At 41.2% G+C, this 20,378-nt stretch overlaps 1 protein-coding gene across 3 annotated transcripts in view; it reads right to left on the bottom strand.

Annotated features, from left to right (window-relative positions):
* Window positions 1-20,378, bottom strand: part of STX12 (syntaxin 12) — a 51,702-nt gene that overhangs the window by 9,325 nt on the left and 21,999 nt on the right. For all 3 annotated transcript variants that reach the window (XM_003891426.4, XM_009202989.3, XM_031666081.1), the window contains 3 exons: window positions 12,951-13,088; window positions 4,373-4,416; window positions 2,062-2,167 (listed from right to left, as the gene is read on the bottom strand). In XM_003891426.4, coding sequence (XP_003891475.2) covers window positions 2,062-2,167; window positions 4,373-4,416; window positions 12,951-13,088 — 288 coding nt within the window. The remainder of the gene's footprint in view (window positions 1-2,061; window positions 2,168-4,372; window positions 4,417-12,950; window positions 13,089-20,378) is intronic.

Raw genomic sequence — 20,378 nt, 5'->3', positions numbered from 1 at the left:
ATTGCCCAGGCTGGTCTTGAATTCCTGGGCTCAAGCAATCATCCTGCCTCAGCCTCCAACTTGCTGGGATTACAGGCATGAGCCATTGCACTTAGCCATATTTCTAATGTTAGACAATTAATTCAATTAGTAGTAGCAGCAGGTGAAAAAGAGTAAAGATATGACATTTTTGAAGGCAATAAAATAATCATAACTTAAGGATAAACTATCCCATCTAAAAACAGACACGACCAACCTGGCCAAAATGGCAAAACCCCATCTCTACTAAAAATACAAAAATTAGCCAGGCATGGTGGCAGGCACTTATAATCCCTGCTACTTGGGAGGCTGAGGCAGGAGAATCGCTTGAACCCAGGAGGCAGAGGTTGCAGTGAGCCAAGAATGCGCCACCGTACTCTAGCCTGGGTGACAGAGTAAGACTCTGACTCAAAAAATAAATAATAAATAAATTAAAACAGACATTGATGGCCTCTAGGACAGTGGGTCTCAACCCTGGCTGCACATTATAATCACCTGGGGGAACTTTTTAAAAAAACACCCATGCCCAGGGCCTCATGCCCAGAAATTATGATTTATTAGTTTGAACCATATAAAATAATGGATATTTGCCCATGTTTAACATATAATAAACAGGAATTTCACATTATTCCATCAAATAATTAGTGCTAGATGAGAGCTGGGCATTAAAAAAAAATCTTCTCCAGGTGATCCTCACATGCAGTCACCATTCAGAACCACTGCTCAAAATTTCCCTCTCTCCTTTTCTCCTCCCCCAATCCCAGCAATGGCAGCCTTCTACCTTCAGAGAAAACTAAACTGGAGAAAACTCAGGGTTAAGGATATTTTAGCTGGGCACAGTGGTTCATGCCAGTAATCCCAGCACTTTGGGAGGCTGAAGCAGGCAGATCACTTGAGGTCAGAAGTTCAAGACCAGCCTGGTCAACACGGCAAAACCCTGTCTCTACTAAAAATACAAAAACTAGCTGGGTGTGGTGGCGCGTACTTGTAGTCTCAGCTATTCAGAAGGCTGAGGCAGGAGAATCGCTTGAACCCAGGAGGGGGAGGCTGCAGTGAGCTGAGATAGCGCCACTGCACTCCTGCCTGGGTGACAGAGCGAGACTCAGTTTGGAAAAAAAAAAAGGATATTTTATTAGTCACTGTGCAAAATTAAAGTTGAAAGCTCAGTTAGGTAAGAAAGGCCTACAGACTTCTCCCTCAACCTCCACCTCAAAAACTGTTCCTATTTCTCTGACCCACTGAAGGGATAAGATTTACAACTTGGGATTAGACTTTAGGATACATAAAAATGGAGCAAGACTTTTGGCCTGCCTTTATTCTGGGCTCTTCAGACTAAGCAAAGGGGCTCTCCATGGAGTCCTGCCTAAACCGGAGGTTGGCACTGAGATTTGAGGTCAAAGTTCTAATGAGCAATAAAATATCTGTCTGCCTTGTTCTGTTCTCCATGTACATCTCTCCAGGAGAAATAAGATGTGGTGATCCATATAAGACGTGGTGATTGAAGAAAGGATTTGAGTACTCCTGGGCACCAAAGCCAATACCGTTATAACAGTAGTTCATGCCGGGTGCAGTGGCTCACGCCTGTAATCCCAGCACTTTGGGAGGCTGATGTGGGTGGATCATCTGAGGTCGGGAGTTCGAGACCAGCCTGACCAACCTGGAGAAACCCCATCTCTACTAAAAATACAAAATTAGCTGGGCGTGGTGGCGCATGCCTGTAATCCCAGCTACTCAGGAGGCTGAGGCAGGAGAATCGCTTGAACCCAGGAGGCAGAGGTTGCGGTGAGCCAAGATTGCACCATTGCACTCCAGCCTGGGCGATGAGCGAAATTCCGTCCAAGAAAACAAAACAAAACAAAACAAAACAAAACAAAAAAACAGTAGTTGAAACCCACCATGATTACACAGAGACAGAAAAAATACAAATCACACAATGACACATTTTATGCTTTTTCATAATCACTAAGAGAATTAAAGTGAACTAACGAGTCCAGATACCTGCAGATACACTGAGTCAAACAAAAAACATGACCTGGCTCTCACCTCCAGCTGCCGAATTGCCGTCTCTCTTTCTTTAATAAGTTCCAAATCCTGCTCAGTGATGGCCACCTCATCCTCCTGGCTCTGCATCTGGTTCCACTCCTCATGGCTGCAGGGAGACAAGCACACTAGGTGATTTCTCCTCTCAAAGGCATAACAAGACATCTCTACTGCCAGCATCTCTACTGCCAGCAGAACCTATGCAAAGACATTACCAGGGCTTCACTCCTCTGCTATCAATAAAGTACTGGAGGGCCACATTCTTCGTATCCGGAAGCAAAGAACTGATTATACCAGGAAAACAAAGACTCAGCTTCCATGGACAAAGCTGACATGTAGCAGAATTATCAGGGATGGGACTCCTGGCTGCTTCCATTTAGGGGTATACTCTGTAATCTCACTGGGGCTTGCCAGACAAGGAAAGTAGCCAGAGATTTGAACTCATTGAATTATGTTGCCCCATCATCTTCCAGAGCACTCTCAAAGTGCAAGCTGCATTGGTACCTTCAGTACCAAGTGGGTGGAGAAGAGCAAGCTAAGTGACCTATCAGTGCTTTGCCAGTTAGTTCAACAGAATCACATCTCCTGGTTTTCAGAAACTTCCTTGAGGTTATGCTTTCGGCTAAATACCTCTTAACAGGCCAGGCATGGAGGCTCCTGCCTATAATCCTAGCACTCTGGAAGGCTGAGGCAGGAGGACTCCTTGAGGCCAGGAGTTCAAGACCAACCTGGCTAATATAGCACAAACCTCATCTCTATTAAAAAAAAAAACCCATAAAAAAACCTTCTTTTTTTTTTTTTTTTTTTTTTTTGAGACGGAGTCTTGCTCTGTTGCCCAGGCTGGAGTGCAGTGGCGCAATCTCGGCTCACTGCAAGCTCCGCCTCCCGGGTTCACGCCATTCTCCTGCCTCAGCCTCCCGAGTAGCTGGGACTACAGGCGCCCGCCGCTGCGCCTGGCTAATTTTTTCTATTTTTAGTAGAGACGGGGTTTCACCATGGTCTCGATCTCCTGACCTTGTGATCCACCCGCCTCGGCCTCCCAAAGTGCTGGGATTACAGGCGTGAGCCACCGCGCCCGGCCTAAAAAAACCTTCTTAACAGAAAGCTAGTGAAATGTTATAACTCTTTTTTTCTTTTTATTTTTTTTAGAAACAGGGGTCTTGCTTTGTTGCCCAGGGTGGTCTCAAACTCCTGGCCTCAAGCTATCCTCCTCCCTCAACCTACCAAAATGCTGTGATTACAGGCTTGAGCTACCATGCCTGCCCTCTTTTTTTTTTTTTTTTTTGAGATGGAGTTTCGCTTTTTCGTCCAGGCCGGAGTGAAGTGGCGCTCACTTCACTCCGGCCCCTGGGTTCAAGCGATTCTCCTGCCTCAGCCTCAAGAGCAGCTGGGATTATAGGCGCCTGCCTCTATGCCCAGCTAATTTTTGTATTTTTAGTAGAGATGGGGTTTCGCCACGTTGGCTAGGCTGGTCTTGAACTCCTTGAACCTCAGGTGATCCACCCGCCTCAGCCTCCCAAAGCGCTGGGATTATAGGCTTGAGCCACCATGACCCACCGCCTCTTTATTTTCAAGCATTTAAAAGGAAAACATATTACTTATTATACTAGATATAAAAGACTTTGAAATTCCATTTTTATACATTTCCCCAACAGTATCATAAATCATACTTCACCTCTACAATGTTTAACTAACGTCCTCTACATGCTAGAGATACAAAACTAAGTAAGACAGAGTCCCCAGGCCTTTGAGGTGCTCATAGTGTTGTGGGGAGGAATGGATGTGTATCTATGCTAAAACATATCAAGTTCTGTACTAATACCACAAATACACCTCCATGGGATTACTCTGGAGAAGTTAAGAACATCATTCAGATGCAAATTGTCTGGTTTCCCTCTTAATACTCCTAGAAGGATGAGTTGCTTCCATTTTATAAATGAGTAAACAGAGACCCAAGAACTCTGATAGGTTTAAATCTGAATTAGAGGTAAGATGACTTAGACCTCCTAATCTGTAGACATGTGGGTTCATACTTATTACTAGGGAGTCAAGCTCTCTGCTTAACACACAGACATCAATGGTTTCTTGGAATTTTTTATTCATCTTGAAATTATTCCTTCCATAACTCAAAAAACTTGGAAAAGCCCATGGTTTTGACTTTTTAATTTTATTCTGCGGATTATGTTATCTACCCCAGGTACCCCCTTATTTTTGTCCTCTATTTTTTTTCATTGATTTTTACAATTAAAAGAAATATAACAAGGTAAGAGTCCCATTTCAACTATCCAGCATGTTGTATAAATAATTCTATTACCTGTCAAATGAGACCAGCTGCTCCTCTCTTTGCCTCTCTTCTGCCTAGAAAGTAGATGGCATTATTGCTGCTGTCATCCAGAAACACGTCACAGACACACAAAACAAGGGCTTCCTTAGCATAGTATAAAGAAGCAATATCCTTTGACACCCACAGAATCTGTAAGATTACATAGGACTCTGGCAATCTGTCTCAACTAAGAAGTGGGTGTAAAGTGGTTGAAGAAAATCTGCATTCCAGTTTGAGTCCTGAACAGAAACCATACTGAACAAGGTAGAGAATACTAAGGGTAGGAGAGAGGGCTAACAATAAAAATAACAACAAAATATTTTAAAATTTGGGGGGAGGTAGATTAAGAGAAGTTGAAAAGTTGCAAGAAAACAAAATTTCAGAACATGTAAAAATTTTTTAAATGGACAGAGCATATTAGGCACTAAAGCAGACTCACCTCAAAAATCAGTCTAATGTAAATGGTGTTACCTTTTTTTCTCCTAAGGTTTTTTGATTTTTACTGATGTGTGGTCTAGAGTATATGAGATCTGGCCAGGCACAGTGGCTCACACCTGTAATCCCAGCACTTTGGGAGGCCGAGGCGGGCAGATCACAAGGTCAGGAGTTCAAGACCAGCCTGGCCAACATGGTGAAACCCCATCTCTACTAAAAATACCAAAAAAATTAGCCGGGCATGGTGGCGGGCACCTGTAGTCCCAGCTACTCAGGAGGCTGAGGTAGGAAAATTGAATCCGGGAGGCAGAGGTTGCAGTGAGCTGAGACTGCGCCACTGCACTCCGGCCTGGACAACAGAACAAGACTGTCTCAAAAAAAAAAAAAAGAAAACAAAAAGAGTATATGAGATCTTTGAGAAAGTTGCTAATCAATCTATCATCAATATATATTAAACTCTGAAGACATGGGATTTGGCATAAACACACATAAACTAACCTTTCTTTTCTTTTCTTTTTTTGAGACGGAATCTTACTCTGTCACCCAGACTGGAGTGCAGTGGTGCAATCTTGGCTCACTGCAACCTCTGCCTCCCAGCTTCAAGTGATTCTTCTGCCTCAGCCTTCTGAGTAGCTGGGACTACAGGTGCATGCCCCCATGCCTGGCGATTTTTGTATTTTTAGTAGAGACGGGGTTTCGCCGTATTGACCAGGCTGGTCTCAAACTCCTGACCTCATGATCTGCCCACCTCGGCCTCCCAAAGTGTTGGGATTACAGGCATGAGCCACAGTGCCCAGCCCACTAACCTTTATTTTCAAGAAGGCTGCTTCAAATCGTGGCAGATTTTGACTTAACAGAATTTATTGAGAACTTATTATTCTGTACATTATTTTGTTTAATTCTTACAATAACTCTGATTTATCATAGTCTCCTCTTTGGCACATAATAACATTTTTTGAAAAATAGTCTTTCCAATGGTAATTTATCTAATACTATTGAATTAAGAAAGTTAGGCAAGCACATAATGTTACTTTAAAAGGGAATTTACCAGGATTTTTGGCATTTGGTGAAAGACTAGCAATAGAGTCTTTCAGGTGTTACTGTTTGATGAGGAAAAAGTATGCTTTCTAATCAAGCTATAAGAATAAATATCATTATTATTAAAAAACCAGTCTAATGAATGTATTACTTTTATACTTTAAAAACAGGCCAGATGTGGTAGCTCACACCTGTAATCCCAACCCCAGCACTTTGGGGGGCCGAGGTGGGCAGATCACTTTGAGGTCAGGAGTTTGTGACCAGCCTGGCCAACATGGTGAAACCCCATCTCTACTAAAATACAAAAATTAGCCAGGCATGATGGCAGGTGCCTGTAATCCCAGCTACTCAGGAGGCTAAGGCAGGAGAACTGCTTGAACCTAGAAGGCAGACACTGCAGTGAGCCAAGATCATGCCACCGCACTCCAGCCTGAGCGACAGAGCGAGACTCCCTCTAAGAAAAAATAAATAAATAAAATTAAAATAAAACAAAGCAAAAATGGTAAAAATCAACGTATTTTCATTTTTAAAAAGCTTACCCCTTTTATAATAGCAATACAGGACAAGCAAAATGAAGAGAATTTCAAATTTCTATCCACTCAGAGGAACACTGTGGGTTTTTGGGTTTTTTTTTTTCTTTTTACTTTACCTTTTCCCCAGATCAAGAAATAACACTGCCAGAGTCCTAAAAGCCCACCCATGTGCCCTTCTCCAATCACAACTCCATCCCTCCCTTTTAAAGTATCTATTATCCTGACTTTGTGAAAATCATCTTCTTGCATTTTAAGAATAGTGAGATATATCCTTATTCAGTATCATTTTGCCTGTTTTTGAACTTTACATAAATGGAATTATACTGTTTATATTCTTTAGTGCTTTTTTTGAATCATTTCAGATTATACCAGATCCATCTCTGATACTGAATGTAACTGTGGTTCAATCATTTTCTTTGCTGTATGATATTACAGTGTATGAACATATCACAATTTATCCATTCAACTGTTGACAGACATCTGGATGTTTCCAATTTTTGACTACTACAAACAATGCTGCTATGCACATTCTTGTACATACATCCTGGTATAACACATACAGGTTTTTCTAGGGTAGAATTGCTGGATCACAAAGTCTGCATGTGTTCTGAAGATACAGCCAAAAACAGCCAAAATGTTTTCCAAAGTAGTTGTTCTAATTTATACCACTGGCCAGATAAAAAAGTTCCCGTTGCATCATATCCATAACGACAACTCCCAGTGTTCACAGAATTTTAAACTTCTGCCCTCCTTGTGGGCATGAAATAGTATTTCATTGTTATTTTAATCTGTAATTTCACCATTACTAAAGAAGCTGAGTACCTTTTCATTTGACCATTACTCAAAATAATACTAATGTGTTTATTTGCTCCATGAGTGTAAATATCAACAGGATGGAGCAAAAGCAATGGTGGGGGACTGGTGGCGGGGAAGTGGGGATGGTTAATGGGCACAAAAAATAGGAAGAATGAATAAGACCTAGTATTTGATAGCACAACAGGGTGACTATAGTCAATAATAATTCATTATATATTCAAAAATAACTAAAAGAGTATAATTTAATTGTCTGTAACATAAAGGATAAATGCTTGACGGGACAGATACCCCATTTATCATGGTGTAATTATTATACATTACATGACTGTATGAAAGTATCTCATATACCTCATAAATATATACACCTACCATGTGCCCACAAAAATTAAAAATTAAAAAAAGGCAATGGTAGTAATGTGGTTTGGCTCTATGTCCCCACCCAAATCTTGTCTCAAATTGTAATCTGTGCAGAGGGAGGGACCTGGTGGGAAGTGACTGGATCATGGGGGTGGTTCTCCCATGCTGTTCACATGATAGTGAGGGAGTTCTCATGAAATCCGGTTGTTTGTTAAGTGTCTGGTATTTCCCCTGCACTCTCTTTCTCTCTCTCCTGCCACCATGTAAGACATGCCTTGCTTCCCCTTGGCTTTCTACCATGGTTGTAAGATTCCTGAGGCCTATCCAGCCATGCAGAACTGTGAGTCAATTAAACCTCTTTTATTTACAAAGTATCCAGTCTCAGGTAGTACCTTTACAGCAGTGTGAAAATGGCCTACTACACGTAGATAAAATGGCTCAAGGCAGTGGCACCGAATTGCCTAGTATTATTGTATTCTTCATCACCACACACAGTATTTTAAAAGTCAATGTGTCCTCGAAGCCATACAAATTATTAATTAAACCTTGACCCCTCAATACACATCTTTCTACTATTCTATATTGTGAAATGGGAAGTGCACATAAAGTACTTCTGCTGCATAAAGAAATACAATGTTTGTCTCTAGGAAAAGCACTTGTGTAATGGAACTGCAGGCTGAACTAGCCACTTTTTTTAGGGAATACCATTTTTACTTATTCAATATAGTTTTATAAGAACTTACTAAAAACTTATTTAAACGCTTTATAACTTTTATAAATGTAAACATATAAACTTTTCAGATGGGTATTTGGCAGACAACTTGTTGAAAATAACATGAGCCTGTCACTTCAAGGAAAACAACAGAGGGTGTTTGTTGCCAATGATAAAAATGTAGCTTTCAAGTAAAAATAAAAATAGAATTTTGGAAGACTTGTATCTACCACTGTAAGAGTTTCCGAATATTTAAAGACTTTTCTGGAGAAACTGATGGAAATGTGTATTTTTTTTTAACATTGTAAAATGAAATGTATCGATATTTGGAAGAGCTGCCTAACTCAGGGAACCAATACTATCCAAATGATAAATGCATGATGCTATAAAAATCATGCCTGGATAAAAGATCCAATCAAAGTATAACATAGACCAACAGATGTTAATGTAACAGAGTATGAAGTCAGTATAATGGTTTTAGATTCTACAATGCAACTAACTTTTGTCAAGTTTTGATGTAGTATCAACGAAGAGTATCAAAAATGATCTGAAAAGGTTATAAAAATATTCCTTTTTCAATTGTATATTTCTGCCAGCTTGTATTTTCTTCAGATACTTCAACCAGAACAACCTATCACAATAAACTGAATATAGAAGCAGATATAATCCTAGACGAAAAAAGCTGAGACAGTTCATCACCACTAGACCTGCCTCATAAGAAATGCTAAAGGGAGTTCTTCAAGCTGAATGAAAAGCGTAATAATTAGTAACATGAGAACATATGAAAGTATAACATTCACTGGTAAAAATAAGTAAATAGTCAAATTCAGAATATTCTAATACTATAATGGTGGTATATAAATCACTTACATCTTTAGTATGGAGGTTAAAAAACAAAAGCAGCTATGAATATCTAGCTGCCTTCTGGTAAGTCAGACATTAAAAAAAAAAATTTGCAAAAATGAAAACAATGCTACTATGCCCACTAATATTTTTCTTGGAAAAACAATTTGTTTTTAATTAAAAATCTAATTCCTTCTTTCCCCATGTGCATAAAAAAATCTAATTTATATTCATGTTAATACATAATAAGTATATTATTTGTAAATGAATAAACATCTAAAATTTTTATCAGTTTTAATTTCTAATACAGTATACATCAATAGATATGACTCATATAAACAAAATTTCTTTGGGGTCTGATATGGTTTGGCTCTGTGTCCCCACCCAAATCTTACCTTGAATTGTAATAATCCAAGGTGAGATGGTCAATGGTCAAGGGTGAGACCAGATGGAGAAAACTGAAGCATAGGGACAGTTTTCCCCATGTTGTTCTCGTGATAGTGAGTGAGTTCTCACAATATCTGATGGTTTTATAAAGGGCTTCACCCTTCTCTCAGCACTCATTCTCTTTTTTTGAGATGGAATCTCACTCTGTTGCCCAGGCTGGAGTGCAGCGGCGTGGTCTCAGCTCACGGCAACCTCCGCCTCCTGGGTTCAAGCGATTCTCCTGCCTCAGCCTCCCGAGTAGCTGGGATTACAGGCACTGGCCACCACGTCCAGCTAATTTTGTATTTTTTAGTAGAGACAGGGTTTCACCATGTTGGCCAGGCTGGTCTCGAACCCCTGACCTCAGGTGATCCACCCGCCTCGGCCTCCCAAACTGCCGGATTACAGGTGTGAGCCACTGCACCCGGCCAGAGAATTTAATGATTTTTAATAGTGTAATGGGTTCCTGAGATCAAAAGTTTGATAACTTTTGTTCTATTGAGTTGTATCTTTCTTTTTCATATTGATTCATGGGAATTCTGTTTTTTGTTTTTTGTTTTTTTGAGATGCAGTCTTGTTCTGTCCCCCAGGCTGGAGCGCAGTGGCACAATCTCAGCTCACTGCAACCTCTGTCTCCCGGGTTCAAGCGATTCTCCTGCCTCAGCCTCCAGAGTAGCTGGGATTACAGGCATGCACCACCACGCCCAGATAATTTTGTATTTTTAGTAGAGACAGGGTTTCACCATGTTGGCCAGGCTGGTCTTGAACTCCTGACCTCGTGATCTGCCCGCCTCGGCCTCCCAAAGTGCTAGGATTACAGGCGTGAGCCACCACGCCTGGCCGAATTCTTTATATATTCTAAATGCTAGTCCTTTGCTATTAAACATACAGCAATGTCTTCTTCCTGTCTGTGACTTGTCTTTTCACATATTTACCACTTTTTTTGTTCATTTCTTTCTGCTTGTTTCAGACTTTCCATCTGTGATCACTTTCCTTCCACCTGAAATACATTCTTTAGAATTTCCTTCAATAAGGTGCTGATAGAAAACTCTCTTTTGATTGAAAATGTCTTTAATTAGCCCTCATTCTTGACATATATTTTCACTGGATTTAGAATCCTAGGTTGGCAGTTATTGTCCTTCATCAACATTCAAGATAGCACTCTACTGGCTTCCACTGTTGTTGAGAAGTCAACTGTCAATCTAACTGTTGTATCTCTGAAGGTATTCTAATGTTTCTCCAGCTATCTTTGTGACTTTTCTCTTTGTCTCTGGTTTGAAGTTTGTCTTTGATGTATCTACATTGGAGATTTTATTTATCCTGCTTGGGATTTGTCAGTCTTCTTGAAACTGTAGGCTAGTGTTTTTAATCAGTTCTGGAATATTATCAGTAATTATTTCTTCAGATATCACCTCTGTTCTATATTTGCCCTATTCTCATTCTATAACTCCAGTTAAAACTACACTAGATCTTTTCTCTCCATTCTCCATTTCTTATAATCTTTCTTCCATATTTAACCTCTTAACCCCCTATGCTACATGCTGGATAATATCTTCTAACCAATTTTCTAGTTAAACCACCCATCCACTAAGTTTTTAAATTTCTGTATTATATCTTTCCATTTTAGAAATTCTTTTGACACTTTTTCAAAGCTTTGTGTAGTTTCCTGCAGAGGTTTTCAGCTTTTTATGTCTCTAAACACAGTAAGTATAGTTGTCTTATAATTCTAATATACAAAGTCTTTGTAGGTATATTTCACTTCACTGTTGTTTCTACTAATTCTTGTTCAGAGTAATTTGTTTCTTTGCACACATGGTTATTTCTAGTGACTGGTACTTACTGCCCTAGAAAAATTATTTGAGAATATTATTTCAGGGCTAGGATAGAGGCGTCTTTCTACAGAAGGAATTTGTGTTTGCTTCTACCCTGCACATAGGTGACTGTACCAGTCCAGGACCACTGAACCATTCAGGTAGGATTAATTTGAGCAGAAAATCTGCCTGAAGAAGGTTACTTTGTGGTAATCTTGTCTGGATTTCTCCTCCCTCATGCCCTCTTCCTCCATCTGCTCAGTTCAGTGCTAATGCAATCTTTTTGCAACCTGCTGGGGGATAGGAGAGCTTACTTTTGACTTAATATTCTAAGGATATAGTCTCTTATGGCCCAGTTCAATTTGAGTTGTACCTTCTTTTATATTCTCCATCTTGCATGGACCTTTGGCTTTGACTTTTATCCTCCTCATGCCATGAGGATATCAAAACTGAAGTTCAAGTTTGCCTTCAGTAAAGACACTCAATGCAAAAAAGTAGCAGTTTCAAGTTCTACACCTCAGGCTTTATCTTAATATTTAAGTATAAATCTTTGATATACTTTTTCTTGTGAAGCTTTCGGATTTTAAAATCCAGTATTTGATCATCCTTTTCTTTTTTTTTTTTTTTTGAGATGGAGTCTCGCTCTGTTGCCCAGGCTGGAGTGCAGTGGCTGGATCTCAGCTCACTGCAAGCTCCACCTCCTGGGTTTGTTTCATTCTCTGCCCCTCAGCCTCCCAGTAGCTGACTACAGGCTTTCCCCACCTCGGGCCCCGGCTAAGTTTTTTTTTGTATTTTTTAGTAGACGGGTTTCACCCGTGGCCACAGCCAGGACATGGTCTTGATCTCCTGGATCTCGCGGATTCGGCCTCCTCCGCCTCGCCTCCCCAAAGTGCTGGGATTACAGGCTTGGAGCCACCGCTACCGCCTTGGATCAGTCCCTTTCAAAAACAGAGGGCTAGTCCAAATAAACTGGGCTCATTATATTCCAGGGACAAGGATTCATTATTTTTTTTTTTTTGTTTTGAGACGGAGTCTCTTTCTCTGTCAGCCTGGCTGGAGTGTGTGGCCGATCTCAGCTCACCGCAAGCTCCGCTTCCGGTTCCCGGGCCATTCTTCTGCCTCTAGCCTCCCGAGTAGCTGGGACTACAGGCTACGCCCACCACCTCGCCTGGGCTAATTTTTTTATTTTTAGTAGAGACGTGGGTTTCACCTCCCTGCATTAGCCAGGATGGTCTCACTTGACCTCGATCCTCACTCGCTCCTCGGCCTCCCAAAGTGCTGGGATTACAGGCTTGAGCCACCGCGCCCGGCCACAGATTCATTATTTTTATTTTCAAGTTTTTAACGTTAAAACCAACATATCAAAATAAAAAAGAAAATTAGACATAGTTCTTCCTCCTATATCTCTTAACCCTCATTCAGATTCCTGTCTAGGCTTTGATCACAAGCATACATATTTTTTACATAGGTTACACCAACCTGCCATTTTCACAGCAGTTAACTTATATGTTTATTGGTCTAAGAGAAAAAGAAAAAAAAAACACAAACTTGGGAAAGAACATTCTGATATTGCAAAGGTCTTTTGGGAATCAACTTACAGAAAGACGAGATCCAGCTCTTGCTCTGGCAATACTCTCCTTTTCCTTTTCGGATACCCTTCTCTGCACAGCCTGGAAATTGTTTAAGGCTGCAGAGAAGTCATTCATGAGGCGTTCCTTCTGAAGTCTCTGCTGGCGCTAAGGAAATCAAGCAAGAACTTGAGATTTCATATTAACCCAGAATCATTTGGTTTTAATTTACCTTAAAAGCAAAATTATACCCCTTAAAGATTTCCAACTAGGAACATTATTATGAAATAGTCTCTTCTTTAAATTAATAAATGTGCTCTTTGCTAGCTCAAGTCCCTCATTAATACTTATAGACCAAGTCAGAATTTTTCTTCTTTCATTCTGACAAACCTGGGAACTGGGTTGCATTTAACTTCTTCCTCTTTTTTTTCTTTCTTTCCTTTTTATTGAGACGGAGTCTCGCTCTGTCGCCCCGGCTGGAGTGCAGTGGCGTGATCTCAGCTCACTGCCAACCTCTGCCGCCCGTGTTCAAGCGATTCTTGTGCCTCAGCCTCCTGAGGAGCTGGGATTACAGGTGTCCGCCACCATGCCCGGCTAATTTTTTTATTGTATTTTTAGTACAGATGGGATTTTGCCATGTTGGCCAGGCTATTGTAGAACTCCTGACCTCAGGTGATCTGCCTGCCCTGGCCTCTCAAAGTGCCGGGATTACAGGTGTGAGTCACTGTGCCCAGCCCATATTTAACTTCTAAAGTAATCTCCAAAGAACTGCAATTCAGAATTTTGGTGCCCTGGAGAATATAAAAGAGAATAAATACCTCTGGACTACAATTGAACCCAAATAGAGATGGGTTTTAGCTAAAATGTTAAAACCCTATCCATCTATAATGAATTCACAGCTTCCCCGTAAACTATAGAAGGATTTCACAGGTTTTAGTGAGGTTTAAAATCTTTGAGACTTGATAAATACTTTGTTTATCTACAGACTACCTCTACTAAACTTGTTACTTCTGTGTCTCAAAAAACATATACTGAGATTGGGCACAGTGGCTTATACCTGTAGTCCTAGTATTTTGGGAGGCTAAGGCAGGAGGATCACTTGAGCCCAGGAGTTCAAGACCAGCCTGAGCAACATGACAAAATCCTATCTCTACAAAAAATAAAAAAAAATAGCCAGTTGTGGTGGTACACATCAGCTACTCAGAAGGCTGGGGCAGGAGGATCTTTTGAGCCTGGAAGGTTGAGGCTGCAGTGAGCTGAAATCATGCCAGGTACTCCAGCCTGAGCAACAGAGTGAAACCCTGTCTCAAAACAAAACAAAACAAAACAAAACACACACACATACACCATATACTGACAGCACTGTCCTGTTCTAAGAACACAGAAGTGAAAACTCACCCCTGACGTCAAACAGCTTACCATCTATTTGTAAATAAAGGATATAGACAGACATGTAACAAAGTCATTTATAAATAACTGCTATATCCAATTACTACTACAGGAGTTCAGAGGCAGGAATACTCAGTAAGAACTCAAGAAAGGCCTCAAGAGAAGGTGGACAGTGAAGTAAGAGGAAGGAATGAATCAGCAGAAAGAAGGGGTAAGGCAAATCCAAGCAAGAGAATAGTGTGAGCAAAGGCATGGTGGCAGAACTTGAAGAGGATCTCTAGGCAGACCGTTTGGTTGGAACTACAGGTTTAGTAATGAGAGTAGCTAAAATACAAAATTGGAAAGGTAAGAAAGGGGCCAACTGTAGCAGGTTTTAAATGCCAAGCTAGGCCAGGCACAGTAGCTCGCGCCTGTAATCCCAGCACTCTGGGAGGCCAAGGTGGGTGGATCACTTGAGGGCAGGAGTTCAAGACCATCCTGGCCAACATGGTGAAACCTCGTCTCTACTAAAAATAGAAAAAATTACCTGGACATGGTGGCAGGCACCTGTCATCCCAGCTACTTGGGAGGCTGAGGCAGGAGAATTGCTTGAACCAGGAGGTGGAGGTTGCAGTGAGCTGAGATCGCACCATTGCACTCCAGCCTGGGCAACACGTGCGAAACTCGGTCTCAAAAAACGAAACAAAACGCCAAGCTATTGGGAGGCTGAGGTGGGCAGATCATGAGGTCAGGAGATGGAGACCGTCTGTGTAACATGGTGAAACTGTGTCTCTACTGAAAATACAAAAAATTAGCCGGGCGTGGTGGTGCACACCTGTAGTCCCAGCCACGTGGGAGGTTGAGGCAGGAGAACTGCTTAAACCTGGAAGGTGGAGGTTGCAGTGAGCTGAGATCGCGTCACTGCACTCCAGACTGAGTGAAAGACCCAGGCTCCCTCTCAGGGGGAAAAAAAAAAAAAAAAAGTCAAGCTAATAAGTTTGGGGTTCAACCTCTAAAGAACAAAGAGCAATGAAGATTTTTGAGCAAGAAACATCATGGGTACAAAATAGTAACTTAAAAAAATTAGTCTGTGATGGTGTAAAAGGTGGAATGGAAAAAAGAAACAAGTCAAACAGATCACTAATTCAATAGTCTAGGTTGAAGGTTAGGAGGACACAGTATCAGTAATAAAATCATAAAGAAACGAATTTAAGAAACATTTTGACTGGTGGTGGGGAAAGAGAGATAATGTCAAGAACAACTGAAATTTCAAACCTGGAAGAGTGATGGTAATATTAAAAGCAAATTTAGATGAGCAACCTTTTTTTCTGAGATTTTTATTTTTGCATAAACAAAATTTTAACAATAACAGGGAGGATATCATTCCCTAACCTCACCATGCAAAATATTATCATAACTTTTAAGTACACCATAAACATTTTCCATGTTACCATACACTTTACAATTATGTTTTGTTTGTTTGTTTTTGAGACAGGGTCTTGCTCTGTCACCCAAGCTGGGGTGCAGTGATGTGATCTCAGCTCACTGCAGCCTCGACCTTCCAGACTCAAATGATCCTCTCACCTCAGCCACCTGACTAGCTGGGACTACAGATGTGTACCACGATGCCTGGCTAATTTTTTTTTTTTTTTTTTTTTTTTTTGAGATGGAGTCTCGCTCTGTCACCCAGGCTGGAGTGCAATGGCACAATCTTAGCTCACTGCAAACTCTGCCTCCTGGGTTCCAGCGATTCTCCTGCCTCAGTCTCCTGAGTAGTTGGGATTATAGGTGCCCACTACCACGCCCACCTAATTTTTGTATTTTTAGTAGAGATGGGGTTTTGCCATGTTGGTCAGGCTGGTCTCGAACTCCTGACCTCAGGTGATCCGCCCGCCTCGGCCTCCCAAAGTGCTGGGATTACAGGCATGAGCCACCATGCCCAGCTAATTTTTGTAGAGATGTTGCCCAGGCTGGGTCTCAAACTCCTGTACTCAAGCAATCCACCCGCATTAGCCTCCCAAAGTGCTGGGATTACAGGTGTGAACCACTGTGCCTGGCCATGATCTTTAATCGCTTTCATATATTCCATCAAGTTGACCTATATTTTATGTAAATATTCCTTCTAGATTTTTCACAGTTATTAAATATTATAAAGTTAAAGTGAGCTCCAATGTAATAGCTAGTATTTATATAGTGCTTACATTGTACCAGTACTACTGTAAGTGCTTTACATAATAATTCATTTATCTATACAATGACCTATAAATTAGGCATTATTATAGTCCCAACTTTACACTTCAGAAAACCAAAGCACCACAGAAGCTATGTAATTTGCCCAGGATCACACAGTAAGTGACAAAGATGGATTTAAATTCAGGAAATTTGGCTCCAGAGTATATAGACTGTGTGTGTGTGTGCGCGTGCGCACGTGTGTGTGTGTGTTTACCTTCAGATTTTTTTTTTCCCTTAGGGCTAATTAGCATGACTGAGAATATTAAGTCAAAAGGCACAAACTTTTCTGTGATGTTAAGTATTGTCAATGAACTTAGTTAAGGGGTTTGGGTGAAACATGAGAAACTCAGTATAAGACAAGTTTTATATGAAGGTAGTTTATTTCAAGAGGAGATGTCAGAACATGAATTGAAGATATGGGCCAAGCACTCAGAGGTGAAAGGGTTAGACTGGAAAAAGATCTGGAGGTCATGATCACAAAGTTGAAAGGGAGGTCATAAAAGCAGGTGACTGCTAAGGAGAAAGCATAGAGTGAAATAATTCGAGGATCAATGGCACAACCTTGGGGCATGCCCACTCTTAGGAGGATATGGAGTCCAGGAAGGAGGCTGACTCAACTTGGGGATCTCCAGAGTTGGGGGACAGAATGAAAGACAGTCATGGCAAGAGGAAAGTTTCAAGGCAGATGGGATCGGCAAGAGGATCAAAGGAAACAGAAAAAAAGTGAACAGGCCAGGCACGGTAGCTCACGCCTGTAATCCCAGAACTTTGGAAGGCCGAGGCAGGCAGATCACTTGAGGTCAGCAGTTCAAGACCAACCTGGCCAACATGGCGAAACCCTGTCTCTACTAATAATACAAAAATTAGCGTAGTAGTGTGCACCTCTAGTCCCTGCTACTTGGGAGTCTGAGTCAGGAGAATCGCTCTAACATGGGAGGCAGAGGTTTCAGTGAGCCAAGATCACGCCACTGCACTCCAGCCTGGGTGACACAGTGAAACTGTGTCTCAAAAAAAAAGTGAATAAAAACTCTTTATGGCCAGGTGCGGTGTCTCATGCCTGTAATCCCAGCACTTTGGGAGGCCAAGGCGGGCAGATCACCTGAGGTCGGGAGTTCGAGACCAGCCTGACCAACATGGAGAAACCCCATCTCTACTAAAAATACAAAATTAGCTGGGCGTGGAGGCGCATGCCTATAATCCCAGCTACTTGGGAGGCTGAGGCAGGAGAATCACTTGAACCCGGGAGGTGGAGGTTGTGGTGAGCTGAGATTGCGCCATTTGCACTCCAGCCTGGGCAACAAGAGTAAAACTCCGTCTCCAAAAAAAAAAAAAACAAAAAAAAACTCTACAAAGGGCCAGGTGTGGTAGTTCATGCCTATAATTCCAGCACTTCCGGAGGACAAGGAGGGAGGATTGCTTGAGCCCAGGAGTTTGAGACCAGCCTGGGCAATATAGCAAGACCCTGTCTCTATAAAACATTTAAAAAGCAGCTGGGTGTGGTGGCACATGCCTGTGGTCCTAGCTACTCGGGAAGCTAAGGTGGGAGGATCACTTGAGCCTGGGAGGTTGAGGCTATAGTGATACAGTGAGCCATGACTGTGCCACTCCACTGCGCCTCAGCCCAGATAACTGAGTGAAATCCTGTCTCAAACAAACAAACAAAAAACCTAAAAAGCCACGGGACTGGGTAACTCGATCACTGATGAAAGTATATAAGTATGGAAAAAAACTGAAAGTAGGAGTATGGTTTGATGTATAAAACAGTAGTGAAAAGATGGGTGATGGGACTAAGATTAATTAGATGAGAAAAGAGAAGAAAAACAAAAGGATACTGAGCGTAACAAGAGGGGAATCAAGGAATTATATTTCACCAGGAGAGTATGTCTGTAGATCTATTTCATGTTCTTAACGATCCAAGATAATGGAAAGGAACAACAGCATGCATAATCCAAAAATAACTTCTATTTGGTTTTGGAAGACATTTGATGAATTTTGTTTTGGTAGCATATTTGATTTTCTATTTATATTTTGCTTAGGCTACTACTTAACTCTTAAATACTTCCACTACTCTGCATTAGACCCTTCGATTCCTTTTTTGTTACTATGAAAACTATCTACAAGTGTGTATTCCCTAAGTGCATGGTTAGGAGGAAGAAATGGGTAACCTGGCAGCAGTTTGGAGATATCGGATGGCAAGGGAGAAATGGCCCATAACTGAAACATCAGCATGAGTAACAATTAGAATAATATATATAGACAACCAAAGGGTAACTACTTTGTAGCAGGATGACAAAGCATCTTGTCCTCCTCTCTTTTCTGCAAGTTGGGGCCAAAACTCCAGATATGCTACATGGAACAGTTTATTAGGTTAAATTAGTGATTTTCAATTTTTTTTTAGAGATTTACAATAAGAATTTGACATCATGGGCCAGGCATGGTGGCTCACGCCTGTAATCCCAGCACTTTGGGAGGCCTAGCTGGGCCGATCACCTGAGGTCAGGAGTTCGAAATCAGCCTGACCAACATGGCAAAACCCTGTCTCTATTAAAAATACAAAAATTAGCCAGGCGTGGTGGTGGGTGCCTGCAATCCCAGCTACTTGGGAAGCTGAGGCAGGAGAATCACTTGAACCTGGGAGGCGAAGGTTGCAGTAAGCCAAGATTGTGCTACTGCATTCCAGCCTGGGCAACAGAGCAAGACTCCGTCTCAAAAGAAAAAAAAGAATTTGACATCATGATCCATACATACATACACATATGTATGTATGAAACAAAAGTCTCATATAACAATATTTACCATTAGTACATAGTATAGACTCTGATACTTCTACTCCATTTAAGTTTTTTTAAATGCTCATCTCAATACACTAAAATGACTTCATGTTCCACTACCCACAACCCATACTTTGAAAAACAACCCAGGACAGGGAAGTTGAAAGGCTTTGTCTTCAGAGCCATCAGATATATGGCATTATCATTTTAAAAGTTCAGTAATAAAAAGCAATATAAAGGCCAAGCACAGTGGCTCATGTCTGTAATCCCAGTACTTTGGAAGGCCAAGGCAGGAGGATCACTTGAGCTCAGGAGTTTGAGACTAGCCTGGAAAACATAGCAAGACCCCATCTCTACAAAAAATTTAAAAATTTAGCTAGGTGTGGTGGTGCACACTTGTGGTTCCAGCTACTCAGGAGGCTGAGGTGGGAGGAACCCTTGAGCCCAGGAGTTCAAGGTTGCAGTGAGCTACGATTGCCACTGCACTCAGCCCGGGTGACACAGTAATACCCTATCTCAAAAATAAAATAAAACTAAAAAAGCAATAAAAGTTAAGTGCCACCACAAATGGTATAGAAGCTAAAAACAAAACAGAATCATAATAGGAAGGTAGATGCAGAAAGTTTTTTTTTACTGGAGACCTGAGGTACATCATGAATGACAAGTCAAGCCATGATGAAGAAGGGACACATCTGACTTCAGGAATGTGGCATATTTAGGGAACAATAAATCTCAGTAAAAATTGTGTGTTTCTAAAGGATTTAAATGGCCACTGAAGAAAATGACTTGAAAAGAGAACCCTTTTTCCCTGAGCAGTTCCTTAACCTGAGTGAGACCTGTGAATAACTCATGACAGAACCTGAAGGTAACTGCAAAACATGAAAGAAAGATGTTTCATTAAAATTTATAGATAATGGATACAAAACAAACTAGGAAGGCTAGGCATGGTGGCTCACGCCTGTAATCTCAACACTTTGGGAGGCAGAGGCGGGAGGATTGCTTGAAACCACAAGTTACCCTGGGAAACAAAGATGCTGTCTGTACAAAAATATTGTTAAAATTAGCTGGGTGTGGTGGCACATTGCCA

Source organism: Papio anubis, chromosome 1, assembly GCF_008728515.1.
Source record: "Papio anubis isolate 15944 chromosome 1, Panubis1.0, whole genome shotgun sequence".
Taxonomy (NCBI): Eukaryota; Metazoa; Chordata; class Mammalia; order Primates; family Cercopithecidae; genus Papio; species Papio anubis.
The sequence above is the reverse complement of the archived record's forward strand: the minus strand, read 5'-3'. Positions and strand labels throughout refer to the sequence as shown.